This window comes from Theropithecus gelada, chromosome X (genome assembly GCF_003255815.1).
Source record: "Theropithecus gelada isolate Dixy chromosome X, Tgel_1.0, whole genome shotgun sequence".
Taxonomy (NCBI): domain Eukaryota; kingdom Metazoa; phylum Chordata; class Mammalia; order Primates; family Cercopithecidae; genus Theropithecus; species Theropithecus gelada.
Window position 1 is genome coordinate 152,315,948 of NC_037689.1, and position 13,958 is coordinate 152,329,905.

Here is a 13,958-nt window from a genome sequence, read left to right on the forward strand (position 1 = left end):
GCAAACAGGGTCTGGAGTGGACCTCAAGCAATCTCCAACAGACCTACAGCTGAGGGTCCTGACTGTTAGAAGGAAAACTATCAAACAGGAAGGACACCTACACCAAAACCCCATCAGTACGTCACCATCATCAAAGACCAGAGGCAGATAAAACCACAAAGATGGGGAAAAAGCAGGGCAGAAAAGCTGGAAATTCAAAAAACAAGAGCGCATCTCCCCCGGCAAAGGAGCGCAGCTCATCGCCAGCAACGGATCAAAGCTGGACGGAGAATGACTTTGACGAGATGAGAGAAGAAGGCTTCAGTCCATCAAATTTCTCAGAGCTAAAGGAGGAATTACGTACCCAGCGCAAAGAAACTAAAAATCTTGAAAAAAAAGTGGAAGAATTGATGGCTAGAGTAATTAATGCAGAGAAGGTCATAAACGAAATGAAAGAGATGAAAACCATGACACGAGAAATATGTGACAAATGCACAAGCTTCAGTAACCGACTCGATCAACTGGAAGAAAGAGTATCAGCGATTGAGGATCAAATGAACGAAATGAAGCGAGAAGAGAAACCAAAAGAAAAAAGAAGAAAAAGAAATGAACAAAGCCTGCAAGAAGTATGGGATTATGTAAAAAGACCAAATCTACGTCTGATTGGGGTGCCTGAAAGTGAGGGGGAAAATGGAACCAAGTTGGAAAACACTCTTCAGGATATCATCCAGGAGAACTTTCCCAACCTAGTAGGGCAGGCCAACATTCAAATCCAGGAAATACAGAGAACGCCATAAAGATACTCCTCGAGAAGAGCAACTCCAAGACACATAATTGCCAGATTCACCAAAGTTGAAATGAAGGAAAAAATCTTAAGGGCAGCCAGAGAGAAAGGTCGGGTTACCCACAAAGGGAAGCCCATCAGACTCACAGCAGATCTCTCGGCAGAAACTCTACAAGCCAGAAGAGAGTGGGGGCCAATATTCAACATTCTTAAAGAAAAGAATTTTAAACCCAGAATTTCATATCCAGCCAAACTAAGTTTCATAAGTGAAGGAGAAATAAAATCCTTTACAGATAAGCAAATGCTTAGAGATTTTGTCACCACTAGGCCTGCCTTACAAGAGACCCTGAAGGAAGTACTAAACATGGAAAGGAAAAACCGGTACCAGCCATCTCAAAAACATGCCAAAATGTAAAGACCATCGAGGCTAGGAAGAAACTGCATCAACTAATGAGCAAAATAACCAGTTAATATCATAAGGGGCAGGATCAAGTTCACACATAACAATCTTAACCTTAAATGTAAATGGACTAAATGCTCCAATTAAGAGACACAGACTGGCAAACTGGATAAAGAGTCAAGACCCATCAGTCTGCTGTATTCAGGAGACCCATCTCACACGCAGAGACATACATAGGCTCAAAATAAAGGGATGGAGGAAGATTTACCAAGCAAATGGAGAACAAAAAAAAGCGGGGGTTGCAATCCTAGTCTCTGATAAAACAGACTTTAAACCATCAAAGATCAAAAGAGACAAAGAAGGCCATTACATAATGGTAAAGGGATCAATTCAACAGGAAGAGCTAACTATCCTAAATATATATGCACCCAATACAGGAGCACCCAGATTCATAAAGCAAGTCCTTAGAGACTTACAAAGAGACTTAGACTCCCATACAATAATAATGGGAGACTTCAACACTCCACTGTCAACATTAGACAGATCAACGAGACAGAAAGTTAACAAGGATATCCAGGAATTGAACTCATCTCTGCAGCAAGCAGACCTAATAGACATCTATAGAACTCTCCACCCCAAATCAACAGAATATACATTCTTCTCAGCACCACATTGTACTTATTCCAAAATTGACCACGTAATTGGAAGTAAAGCACTCCTCAGCAAATGTACAAGAACAGAAATTATAACAAACTGTCTCTCAGACCACAGTGCAATCAAACTAGAACTCAGGACTAAGAAACTCAATCAAAACTGCTCAACTACATGGAAACTGAACAACCTGCTCCTGAATGACTACTGGGTACATAACGAAATGAAGGCAGAAATAAAGATGTTCTTTGAAACCAATGAGAACAAAGATACAACATACCAGAATCTCTGGGACACATTTAAAGCAGTGTGTAGAGGGAAATTTATAGCACTAAATGCCCACAAGAGAAAGCAGGAAAGATCTAAAATTGACACTCTAACATCGCAATTAAAAGAACTAGAGAAGCAAGAGCAAACACATTCGAAAGCTAGCAGAAGGCTAGAAATAACTAAGATCAGAGCAGAACTGAAGGAGATAGAGACACAAAAAACGCTCCAAAAAATCAATGAATCCAGGAGTTGGTTTTTTGAAAAGATCAACAAAATTGACAGACCACTAGCAAGACTAATAAAGAAGAAAAGAGAGAAGAATCAAATCGACGCAATTAAACATGATAAAGGGGATATCACCACCAACCCCACAGAAATACAAACTACCATCAGAGAATACTATAAACACCTCTACGCAAATAAACTGGAAAATCTAGAAGAAATGGATAATTTCCTGGACACTTACACTCTTCCAAGACTAAACCAGGAAGAAGTTGAATCCCTGAATAGACCAATAGCAGGCTCTGAAATTGAGGCAACAATTAATAGCCTACCAACCAAAAAAAGTCCAGGACCAGATGGATTCACAGCTGAATTCTACCAGAGGTACAAGGAGGAGTTGATACCATTCCTTCTGAAACTATTCCAATCAATAGAAAAAGAGGGAATCCTCCCTAACTCATTTTATGAGGCCAACATCATCCTGATACCAAAGCCTGGCAGAGAGACAACAAAAAAAGAGAATTTTAGACCAATATCCCTGATGAACATCGATGCAAAAATCCTCAATAAAATACTGGCAAACCGGATTCAGCAACACATCAAAAAGCTTATCCACCATGATCAAGTGGGCTTCATCCCTGGGATGCAAGGCTGGTTCAACATTCGCAAATCAATAAACATAATCCAGCATATAAACAGAACCAAAGTCAAGAACCACATGATTATCTCAATAGATGCAGAAAAGGCTTTTGACAAAATTCAACAGCCCTTCATGCTAAAAATGCTCAATAAATTCGGTATTGATGGAACGTACCTCAAAATAATAAGAGCTATTTATGACAAACCCACAGCCAATATCATACTGAATGGGCAAAAACTGGAAAAATTCCCTTTGAAAACTGGCACAAGACAGGGATGCCCTCTCTCACCACTCCTATTCAACATAGTGTTGGAAGTTCTGGCTAGGGCAATCAGGCAAGAGAAAGAAATCAAGGGTATTCAGTTAGGAAAAGAAGAAGTCAAATTGTCCCTGTTTGCAGATGACATGATTGTATATTTAGAAAACCCCATTGTCTCGGCCCAAAATCTCCTTAAGCTGATAAGAAACTTCAGCAAAGTCTCAGGATACAAAATTAATGTGCAAAAATCACAAGCATTCTTATACACCAGTAACAGACAAACAGAGAGCCAAATCATGAATGAACTTCCATTCACAATTGCTTCAAAGAGAATAAAATACCTAGGAATCCAACTTACAAGGGATGTAAAGGACCTCTTCAAGGAGAACTACAAACCACTGCTCAGTGAAATAAAAGAGGACACAAACAAATGGAAGAACATACCATGCTCATGGATAGGAAGAATCAATATCGTGAAAATGGCCATACTGCCCAAGGTAATTTATAGATTCAATGCCATCCCCATCAAGCTACCAATGAGTTTCTTCACAGAATTGGAAAAAACTGCTTTAAAGTTCATATGGAACCAAAAAAGAGGCCGCATCTCCAAAACAATCCTAAGTCAAAAGAACAAAGCTGGAGGCATCACGCTACCTGACTTCAAACTATACTACAAGGCTACAGTAACCAAAACAGCATGGTACTGGTACCAAAACAGAGATATAGACCAATGGAACAGAACCGAGTCCTCAGAAATAATACCACACATCTACAGCCATCTGATCTTTGACAAACCTGAGAGAAACAAGAAATGGGGAAAGGATTCCCTATTTAATAAATGGTGCTGGGAAAATTGGCTAGCCATAAGTAGAAAGCTGAAACTGGATCCTTTCCTTACTCCTTATACGAAAATTAATTCAAGATGGATTAGAGACTTAAATGTTAGACCTAATACCATAAAAATCCTAGAGGAAAACCTAGGTAGTACCATTCAGGTCATAGGCATGGGCAAAGACTTCATGTCTAAAACACCAAAAGCAACGGCAGCAAAAGCCAAAATTGACAAATGGGATCTCATTAAACTAAAGAGCTTCTGCACAGCAAAAGAAACTACCATCAGAGTGAACAGGCAACCTACAGAATGGGAGAAAAGTTTTGCAATCTACTCATCTGACAAAGGGCTAATATTCAGAACCTACAAAGAACTCAAACAAATTTATAAGAAAAAAACAAACAACCCCATCAAAAAGTGGGCAAAGGATATGAATAGACATTTCTCAAAAGAAGACATTCATACAGCCAACAAACACATGAAAAAATGCTCATCATCACTGGCCATCAGAGAAATGCAAATCAAAACCACAATGAGATACCATCTCACACCAGTTAGAATGGCGATCATTAAAAAGTCAGGAAACAACAGGTGCTGGAGAGGATGTGGAGAAATAGGAACACTTTTACACTGTTGGTGGGATTGTAAACTAGTTCAACCATTATGGAAAACAGTATGGCGATTCCTCAAGGATCTAGAACTAGATGTACCATACGACCCAGCCATCCCATTACTGGGTATATACCCAAAGGATTATAAATTATGCTGCTATAAAGACACATGCACACGTATGTTTATTGCTGCACTATTCACAATAGCAAAGACTTGGAATCAACCCAAATGTCCATCAGTGACAGATTGGATTAAGAAAATGTGGCACATATACACCATGGAATACTATGCAGCCATAAAAAAGGATGAGTTTGTGTCCTTTGTAGGGACATGGATGCAGCTGGAATCCATCATTCTTAGCAAACTATCACAAGAACAGAAAACCAAACACCGCATGTTCTCACTCATAGGTGGGAACTGAACAATGAGATCACTTGGACTCAGGAAGGGGAACATCACACACCGGGGCCTATCATGGGGAGGGGGGAGGGGGGAGGGATTGCATTGGGAGTTATACCTGATGTAAATGACGAGTTGATGGGTGCAGCACACCAACAAGGCACAAGTATACATATGTAACAAACCTGCACATTATGCACATGTACCCTACAACTTACAGTATAATAATAATAAATAAATTTAAAAAAAAAATTTTGAAGAAGTACAATGAAAGAAGATGTCATACAGATATCAAACATATTACAAAGTTGAAGTCATTAAAACAGTGTGGCAACAGATTAGTTAAGGAGAATTAAAAATCCCAGATTTTAGCAATTTAGTATATGATAAAGAAGACATTTTCAAATTAATGAAAAAAGGATTGGTTATGTGAGCTGCCATTTGGGAAAATTTCTATTTGAATTATGCACTATATCCAAAAGTAACTTCCAGGGCAATTAGATTGTTCACTGTAAAAATAAAGCTATATAAGTAAGAGAATAAAATAGAGACTATTTTTATAATTTCTTGGAGCTGGCAAAGACATTCTTAGGCAGAAAATAAAAGTGAAAAAGATCCAGAGAAAGTTAAATGAAAAGATTGATAAAAGATAGGAGGTTTTGACTATATAAAGATAAAAAATCTTTGAAGGACAAAAAAATATCATAAAGGAGTGACAAAAAGTACAAGTGACAATGTGAGGAAACCATTTGAAAGATAAATCACAATGTGTCAATATCCGTAATCTATAAAGGCCTTTTACAAATACATAAGCAAAAGATGACTACCCAAATAGAAAACTGGACAAAATTTACAAGCAGGCAATTCACAGAGGGAGTTATACAAATAGCCAACAAACATGAAACAATATACAATTTGACTACTAACCAGGGAAATGCAAATGAAGACAACATATAAACATTTTGCTCATCAAATTGAAAACTTTTTCTGAAGGTTTATAATATATGTTGTTGGCAATGGTGTGGGGAAAAGGGCAGTCATATACTTATGGTAGGGGATATAAATTGGTACAAAATTGCTGAAAGTCAGTTTGGCAGTATCTAAAAAAACTCCACATCTAAAAACCAGTGTTTTTCATGACATTCTTGAGCAACTGAATTTATGCAACCGACGACCTATCTTCAAATTTCTTGTGAAGAAAATAAACCCTTATTTATTTAAACCACTGTCCATTGAGTATTCTGTTACTTACACCATACTCATTCTTAATATCCTAGATCAGGGGCAAGCAAGCATTTTTTGGAAAAGGCTGGATAGTAAATACTCTAAAATTGTGAGCCCTATTTAGCCTCTGTCACATATTCTCTTCCTCCTCCACCTTCTCCTCCCCTTCCTCCCATGCTCATTTCTTTTCTTTACAATATTTCAAAAATGTAAAATCTCACCTAAGCTCATAGACTATTCAAAAGCAGACCACAAGCCAAATTTGGTTCATAGGCCATAGTCTGCTGACTCCTATACGACATAATTAATGGGGAAAGATCTGGAAGGATATGTATCAAAGTCTAAGCAGTATTTCAAAGGAGTGTCGAGTTTAATGGGTGACATTAAATTTTTATTCTATATACTCATACTTCAAATATGTGCAATCAGCTATTATTTGTGTAACATTTACAGCTTTTAAAAGATCATGTCCATTGGAGACAAGGCTGAATTATGAAGTATTTTAGAAACTCAAAACTCTCTAGACTTTTTCTTCTTACCAGACCTTAAATCTTTTCCTCAACTTACCAACAGTGTGTCTCCAACTTCCCCATAAAGTAAAGGTCCCAAGATTCCTGATTCATACTGAATAGCTTCACGAGTCTTAAAGGTTTCATCTGTGTATGCCATAAATCGGACTTTTTTGTACTTCCTACCAATCCGCTGAGAGCCATTGTTCAAATATTGACTTTTATAACTTCTGTATAAGAGAAAAAAAAGATGCGAGGTTGGGAAGAAAAATTCTAGGTAGGCTCAAATCCAACTCTAAAACAGCTTATATGATTCAATCAAGGCAAGGAGTGAGAAAAATACAAGCTTCTCTGATGCTCTGCTATGTTAGTTTCCAAATGCAGACCTAATGCCGTAAAAACCCTAGAAGAAAACCTAGGTAATACCATTCAGGACATAGGCATGGGCAAGGACTTCATGTCTAAAACAACAAAAGCAATGGCAACAAAAGCCAAAATTGACAAATGGGATCTAATTAAACTAAAGAGCTTTTGCACAGCAAAAGAAACTACCATCAGAGTGAACAGGCAACCTACAGAATGGGAGAAAATTTTTGCAATCTATCCATCTGACAAAGGGCTAATATCCAGAATCTACAAGGAACTCAAACAAATTTACAAGAAAATAACAAACAACCCCATCAAAAAGTGGGCATAGGATATGAACAGACATTTCTCAAAAGAAGACATGCATACAGCCAACAGACACATGAAAAAATGCTTGTCATCACTGGCCATCAGAGAAATGCAAATCAAAACCACAATGAGATACCATCTCACACCAGTTAGAATGGCAAGCATTAAAAAGTCAGGAAACAACAGGTGCTGGAGAGGATGTGGAGAAATAGGAAGACTTTTACACTGTTGGTGGGATTGTAACCTAGTTCAACCATTATGGAAAACAGTATGGCAATTCCTCAAGGATCTAGATCTAGAAGTACCATATGACCCAGCCATCCCATTACTGGGTATATATCCAAAGGATTATAAATCATGCTGCTATGAAGACACATGCACACGTATGTTCATTGCGGCACTCTTCACAATAGCAAAGACTTGGAATTAACCCAAATGTCCATCAGTGACAGACTGGATTAAGAAAATGTGGCACATATACACCATGGAATACTATGCAGCCATAAAAAAGGATGAGTTTGTGTTCTTTGTAGGGACATGGATGCAGCTGGAAACCATCATTCTCAGCAAACTATTGCAAGAACAGAAAACCAAACATCGCATGTTCTCACTCATAGGTGGGAACTGAACAATGAGATCACTTGGACTCGGGAAGGGTAACATCACACACCGGGGCCTATTATGGGGAGGGGGGAGGGATTGCACTGGAGTTATACCTGATGTAAATGACGAGTTGATGGGTGCTGATGAGTTGATGGGTGCAGCACACCAACATGGCACAAGTATACATATGTAACAAACCTGCACGTTGTGCACATGTACCCTAGAACTTAAAGTATAATAAAAAAAAAAAATACTCTTGCCATTTGATTCCATACCCGTACCTAACCTTAAACATGGCTTCAGGATTTGTTGGTTTGAATAACTGGTAAGAACTTTTTGAGTATGGGGAAGAGAGAGTACCAATAGTCAAAAAATGCTTACCTGTCATCAGGGGCAAGGACTGAGGGAGCATAGTCCCAGACCTCCTCTTCAGCAGCAATGTAATGTACCCAAGTTTTAGGATGCTTCTTGGCAACTGAGCGAATTTGGATAAAGGAAGGAGAGTTGTCATCATCAAACCTGACCACATCCATTTCAGAATCAGCAAGATCATCATCATAGTCTTCCGCTTCTTCATTATTTTTCATTCGTAGTTGGGGTTCCTCTGGGCAACTGTCTACTTTGACATAAGCTTCCATGCCATCTGGAGTCAGACAAACCAAACAATGTCAGAGTGTCCCGCTGTATTAGGCTGTTCTTGCATTGCTATAAAGAAATACCAGAGACTGGGTAATTTATAAAGAAGAGATTGAATTGGCTCATAGTTCTGCAGGCTATATGGGAAGCATGGTGCTGGCATCTGCTTGACTTCAGGGAGGTCTCAGGAAGCTTATAATCATGGGGGTAGGTGAAGGGGGAGGAGACATGTCACATGGTGAAAGCAGGAGCAAGACAGAGAGTGCAAGTTGTCACACATTTCTGAATGACCAAATATCATGAGAACTCACTATTATGAAGACAGCATCAAGCCATGAGGGATTCACCCCCATGATCCAAACATCTGCCACCAGACCCCACCTCCAGCACTGGAAATTACAATTCAACATGAGATTTCAGTGAAGACAAATATCCAAACTATATCACTTACCTTAACTTTTAGGACTCTTTCTCTCTTATTAGGCCTTCCAGGCTCTCCCCTAAGCACCCCCCTTTCCACATCACTTTCCCTTCTTGCCACTTTCCTATATATACTTATTTCTATATGGATTATCTGGTACTTGCTTGTTTCTTCCTCTGGTCTTTGCACTCACCATTTCCCTTCTGCCTGATCCTTCTCTATATATGTTTTACCTCCTTTTCAAAAGTTATTCATTTGCTCTTATAATATGTATTACTATTTCCCTTCTGGAACTGGTTTTGAGACTATCATTCCCCTACAGCCAAATGATAAACAAAGAGACTTGAAGAACTGCGTATTTTCAGCATTTCGAAGCCTAGACCAGACCAGCTCCCCATCCCCATAGTCACCTAATGATTTCTATATTTACCCTATTGGATTATAATACAAATCATTGATTTAATAACAGCTTATTGGGAAAAATGTTAGTGTAGATATAAACTTTAAGACATGTTTCAAGTTCATAAAAACATGACAAGATACAACTTAAAATCAAGGAGATATGTATTTTAAGAGCATGTCTGCCTGTGACTAGTTGTAAACCCTACAGCAAATCTATTCAACATTCTCAGTCTCATCTTTATGGTTTGTAAAATGGATAATAATAATTCCTGCTGTATTTATAACATAGGGCAATTTTGAAGATCAAATGCTTCTAAGAAGGGAGACCTGTTTACTTGATTATGAGGAACAGGGCAGGTTTTAGGAGCAGCAAACAACTAGTCTGAGGTTCATGTAGCCTTAAACATAATTCAGTCTGCATCTAAAAACGAAGTGTTTTGTCTGAGGTTCAATAAGATAAAGCATTATTTTTCTGAAAAATAAAGATTAAAATCAGTGGATAGAATCTGTGAAAGTAAAAAAACAAAACAAAAAATAAACTGTTAAACTGAATCAGGCTCCAACTGGACAATGATTGATTGACAATGATCATATACAAGTAAATGACCTATTCCTCTGTGCCTGCAAGAATTTTGTTTGTGCATCAACTTCCTGTTACTCATTCAGTATGACACTTTTTGTCCACTAAGGTCTTATCAAAATTCCATAAATATTATGTGATGGATGGGGAAAAGAGATTTCTATTCTTAATCACTACAGAGGACTATAAACAAGGTCACTAATAGAACATAAGGAGGAAAATGGTGGATACATGGCAAGATCAAATCTCTTTTCTAAGTCAACCAAGGAACCTGAGGAGAATGTTAATATGAGAGTACTAGGAAGAAAGAAATGCTGTTAAATATAAAAGATTAGGCCTCTCTGACATTTTTCTCCAACAGCTCTTGCTATGGTTTGAATGTCTGTCCCCTCCAAAACTCACATTGAAATTTAATTATCATTGTGATGGTGTTGAGAGGTGAACATATAAAGGTGTTTAGGTCACAAGGGTTCCACCCTCATGAATGGACTAATGCAGTTATCTGGGGAAAGGGTTCATGGGAGTGGATTCATTATCACAGGAGTGAGTTCACCCTCCTTTTGCTCTCTCTCTCTCTCACCCTTTCTTTGCCGTTTTGTCATGTAATGCCTTCCACCATGTTAAGACGCAGCAAGAAGGCCTTTGCTAGTTGCTGGCAACTTGATATTGGACCTCCCAGCCCCCAGAACTGTGAGCCAATAAGTTTCTGTCCATTATAAATTACTCATTCTGGCCGGGCGCGGTGGCTCAAGCCTGTAATCCCAGCACTTTGGGAGGCCGAGACGGGCGGATCACGAGGTCAGGAGATCGAGACCATCCTGGCTAACCCGGTGAAACCCCGTCTCTACTAAAAAATACAAAAAACTAGCCGGGCGAGGTGGTGGGCGCCTGTAGTCCCAGCTACTCGGGAGGCTGAGGCAGGAGAATGGCGTAAACCCGGGAGGCGGAGCTTGCAGTGAGCTGAGATCCGGTCACTGCACTCCAGCCTGGGCTACAGAGCGAGACTCCGTCTCAAAAAAAAAAAAAAAAAAAAAAAAAAATTACTCATTCTGTGGTATTCTGTTATTGCAGCACAAACTGACTAAGCCTTCAATGGCCACAAGAGGGGTAGAGAAAGAGGGTTATTAGGTTGATCCAAGATTAAGAGTTAGCAGAATAAATACAAAAGTAAGGAAAATTGGGGTAAAATGATGATGCAATCTGAATTTGCACAACTAGCAGTTACAAATAAAGTTACATTAACAATAATTTAAAACTGTAGTTACCATCATCCTAATTTGCTTACACAGAACCTTTGACCCTTTGCAAAGTTCCCACCCAATAGTCCTTGAAAACCTCATGTGGTGCTTCACATATGCTGACCAGCTTTCAATCCCATGTTACTTGTCCTAAAAATCACTAGCTCCTTACCTGCCCTCAGTTTCACAGGTGTCTCTCATATACTGCCAGGTATCTACAGAGTGCCTCTAGCTGTCTGGTGCCTGAAGTCAAGCTTGCTCTACAATAGCCTGTCATATTTGCTATTTACTGCTCTGGGCATTACTACTGATATACTGGAGCCCTTACAGTTGCAACCTGGGCAATGCCTTTTTTCCATTTCCCTAGATTTCTCAAAAAAAAAAAAAAATCTCTTCAGCTACAACCTGCAGTTCCTCTCTCAATATTGGAGCATAGTTAATGGGAGAAGGCTGAGAAACCAAGGGCATACTATTCTCCTCATTTTCCCACCTCAGTCATCCATAAGCCATCTTTTCTCCATCACAGACATTTAACTAAAAATCCATGAGTCCTACTAATACTCAAGCCCTTTTATAGTCAAGGTAAAAACTTTACACTGGAAGCTAGAAACTAGGGGATCTTGGTTGAGGTCTAACACAGTAACTCTAAAATGCCCCCTTCAGCAACACACTATATTCCTGTACATTGTCCAGTAAATTCTATTAAAAGTAGGACTGGATATTTATAATACTCATTTTAAAGATCCAAGATATTACCATGTTGGTGGGAAGAGATATGACAAAACAGTAGAAACTGTCCAAGGTCCATCAGGAGTGTTTGAGCAGTAAGGAAAGTTATTGGTGAGATTTCCAAGGAGGCCTGGCGATGGTTCCTCACAAGAAATGTGTGACCTTCGAGGAATATTGAGTGCACTTCAGGAGTGGTGCCCATTCCAATCACATGCCAATAGACTGACTTCCTGTGGCATCCAATCAGACCTGTAAAGTAGGAATAAGACACGTATGGCTAAGAAGTAGAGAATTTGAAATGGAAAACACTTGCTAGGACAGAATGGACAAATTGATCTTAGACACTTTATTGCTACCTTGACTTGTAAACAAATGTATCTAGAATATTGGGCTACTATCAAACCAACAGCTCTTGCCAAGGTCATCAATCACTATCATGCTGCTAAATCCAATGGACATTTTTCAGTCTTTATTTGCATCTGTTGACCATTCATTCCTTCTTAAAACTCTCTCTTCCCTTGGCCTCTGTGCCAACATCTTTCTGGGTTTTTTTCTCCTACTTCTCAGACTGCTCCTTCTGTCTCCTCTCCTGAACTCTTCTGGAACTTCAGGCTCATACAGCCAATCACTTTCTCAACATCTCCACCTAGATATCTCAAAAAACCCACATGTTCAAAACTAAATTTACACTTTTCATCACTTCCTTCTCTTCCAGAGTTTTTTATAACAGTGAATGGCAGCATCCTGCATTCGAATATGCAAGCAAGAATTATCCTTTTTACCATTCTCATCTCCCATATGCAATTTGACACTGACCAGGGCAATATAATCAATAATAGCTAATATTTATTGAGCACTTGTTTAATGTCAAGCACTGTCCGAAGTATTTTACAAGTTTTAATTCATTCATTCCTCATAACAACCCTATGAATGTAGAAACCATTATCATCCATGTCTTGCAGGAGAAGAAATGGATGCCCAGAGAGGTTGATTAATTTTCTCAGTATTTGAACCTAAGTGTTCAGATCCCACACTGGTAACTACAAGGGCACAGCTGCCTCCTATTTTGGCTCTAAAAGCTTTCAAATGTATCTATTTTTTCACTATTACTACTACCACTATCTTAATCCAAGTTACCATTATCTCGTCTGAGCTACTGATAAACTTGTTTTACAGGTCTCCCTATAACTGGTCATATTCCCCTCTAAGACTTTTACCCACAAAGAAACTGGTGTAATATTTCTGCATTCCAGATCTGATTGTAGTATCCACCAGCCTAAAACCCATCGCAGGCTGTCATTTCACATAGAATAAAGTCCAGACTGTCTACTAAGGACTAGAAGGCCCTAGTAGGTTTGATTCCTAATACCTCTAACAGCTTCATCTCACATTGCCTCATTTTCCCAGTTTCAAAGCTAAATTCAAGGGGTACTTGCTTAGGGAAGCCTTCTCTGATTCCCCAGTCTAGGTCAGATTCTTTTATTATAGGCTTACATAGAATTATGTAATTTTCCTTCAGAGTAATGGTCAGTTTGCAATTTTGCATGTATTATTATGCTTATTTGACTACAACCCGTCTCTCCACTATAAGGTATGTGAGAACAGGAACTTGCATGTTGTCAAAACCAATTTCTTTTTAATTATAAAATTATGCATGTTTATTATCAAATTACTGGAAAATACAGTAAAGAACTAAGGAGAAAACAACCCCCTCATACTTCATTATTCTCTTGGGTTGCTGAATCTCCCAAATTCCTCCTTTCTGTAGTTTCTGGTTTTACTATAGTACACATTCAGTGACTATTAAGGCCCTCTATATCTGAAAATGTCTTTTTTCTTCCCCCAAAATTGATTCAAAGTTTGACTAAAAATTCTAGGTTCAAAATAATTTTT

The 13,958-nt window shown here is 38.7% G+C and overlaps 1 protein-coding gene across 1 annotated transcript in view; it reads right to left on the reverse strand.

The window, feature by feature from the left end:
- The window catches only part of F8 (coagulation factor VIII), a 222,598-nt gene that overhangs the window by 141,277 nt on the left and 67,363 nt on the right, over positions 1 to 13,958 (reverse strand). The window contains exons 7-9 of the mRNA XM_025371967.1: positions 12,093 to 12,314; positions 8,441 to 8,702; positions 6,840 to 7,011 (exon numbers count right to left, since the gene is read on the reverse strand). Of these exons, the coding sequence (XP_025227752.1) occupies positions 6,840 to 7,011; positions 8,441 to 8,702; positions 12,093 to 12,314 (656 nt within the window). The remainder of the gene's footprint in view (positions 1 to 6,839; positions 7,012 to 8,440; positions 8,703 to 12,092; positions 12,315 to 13,958) is intronic.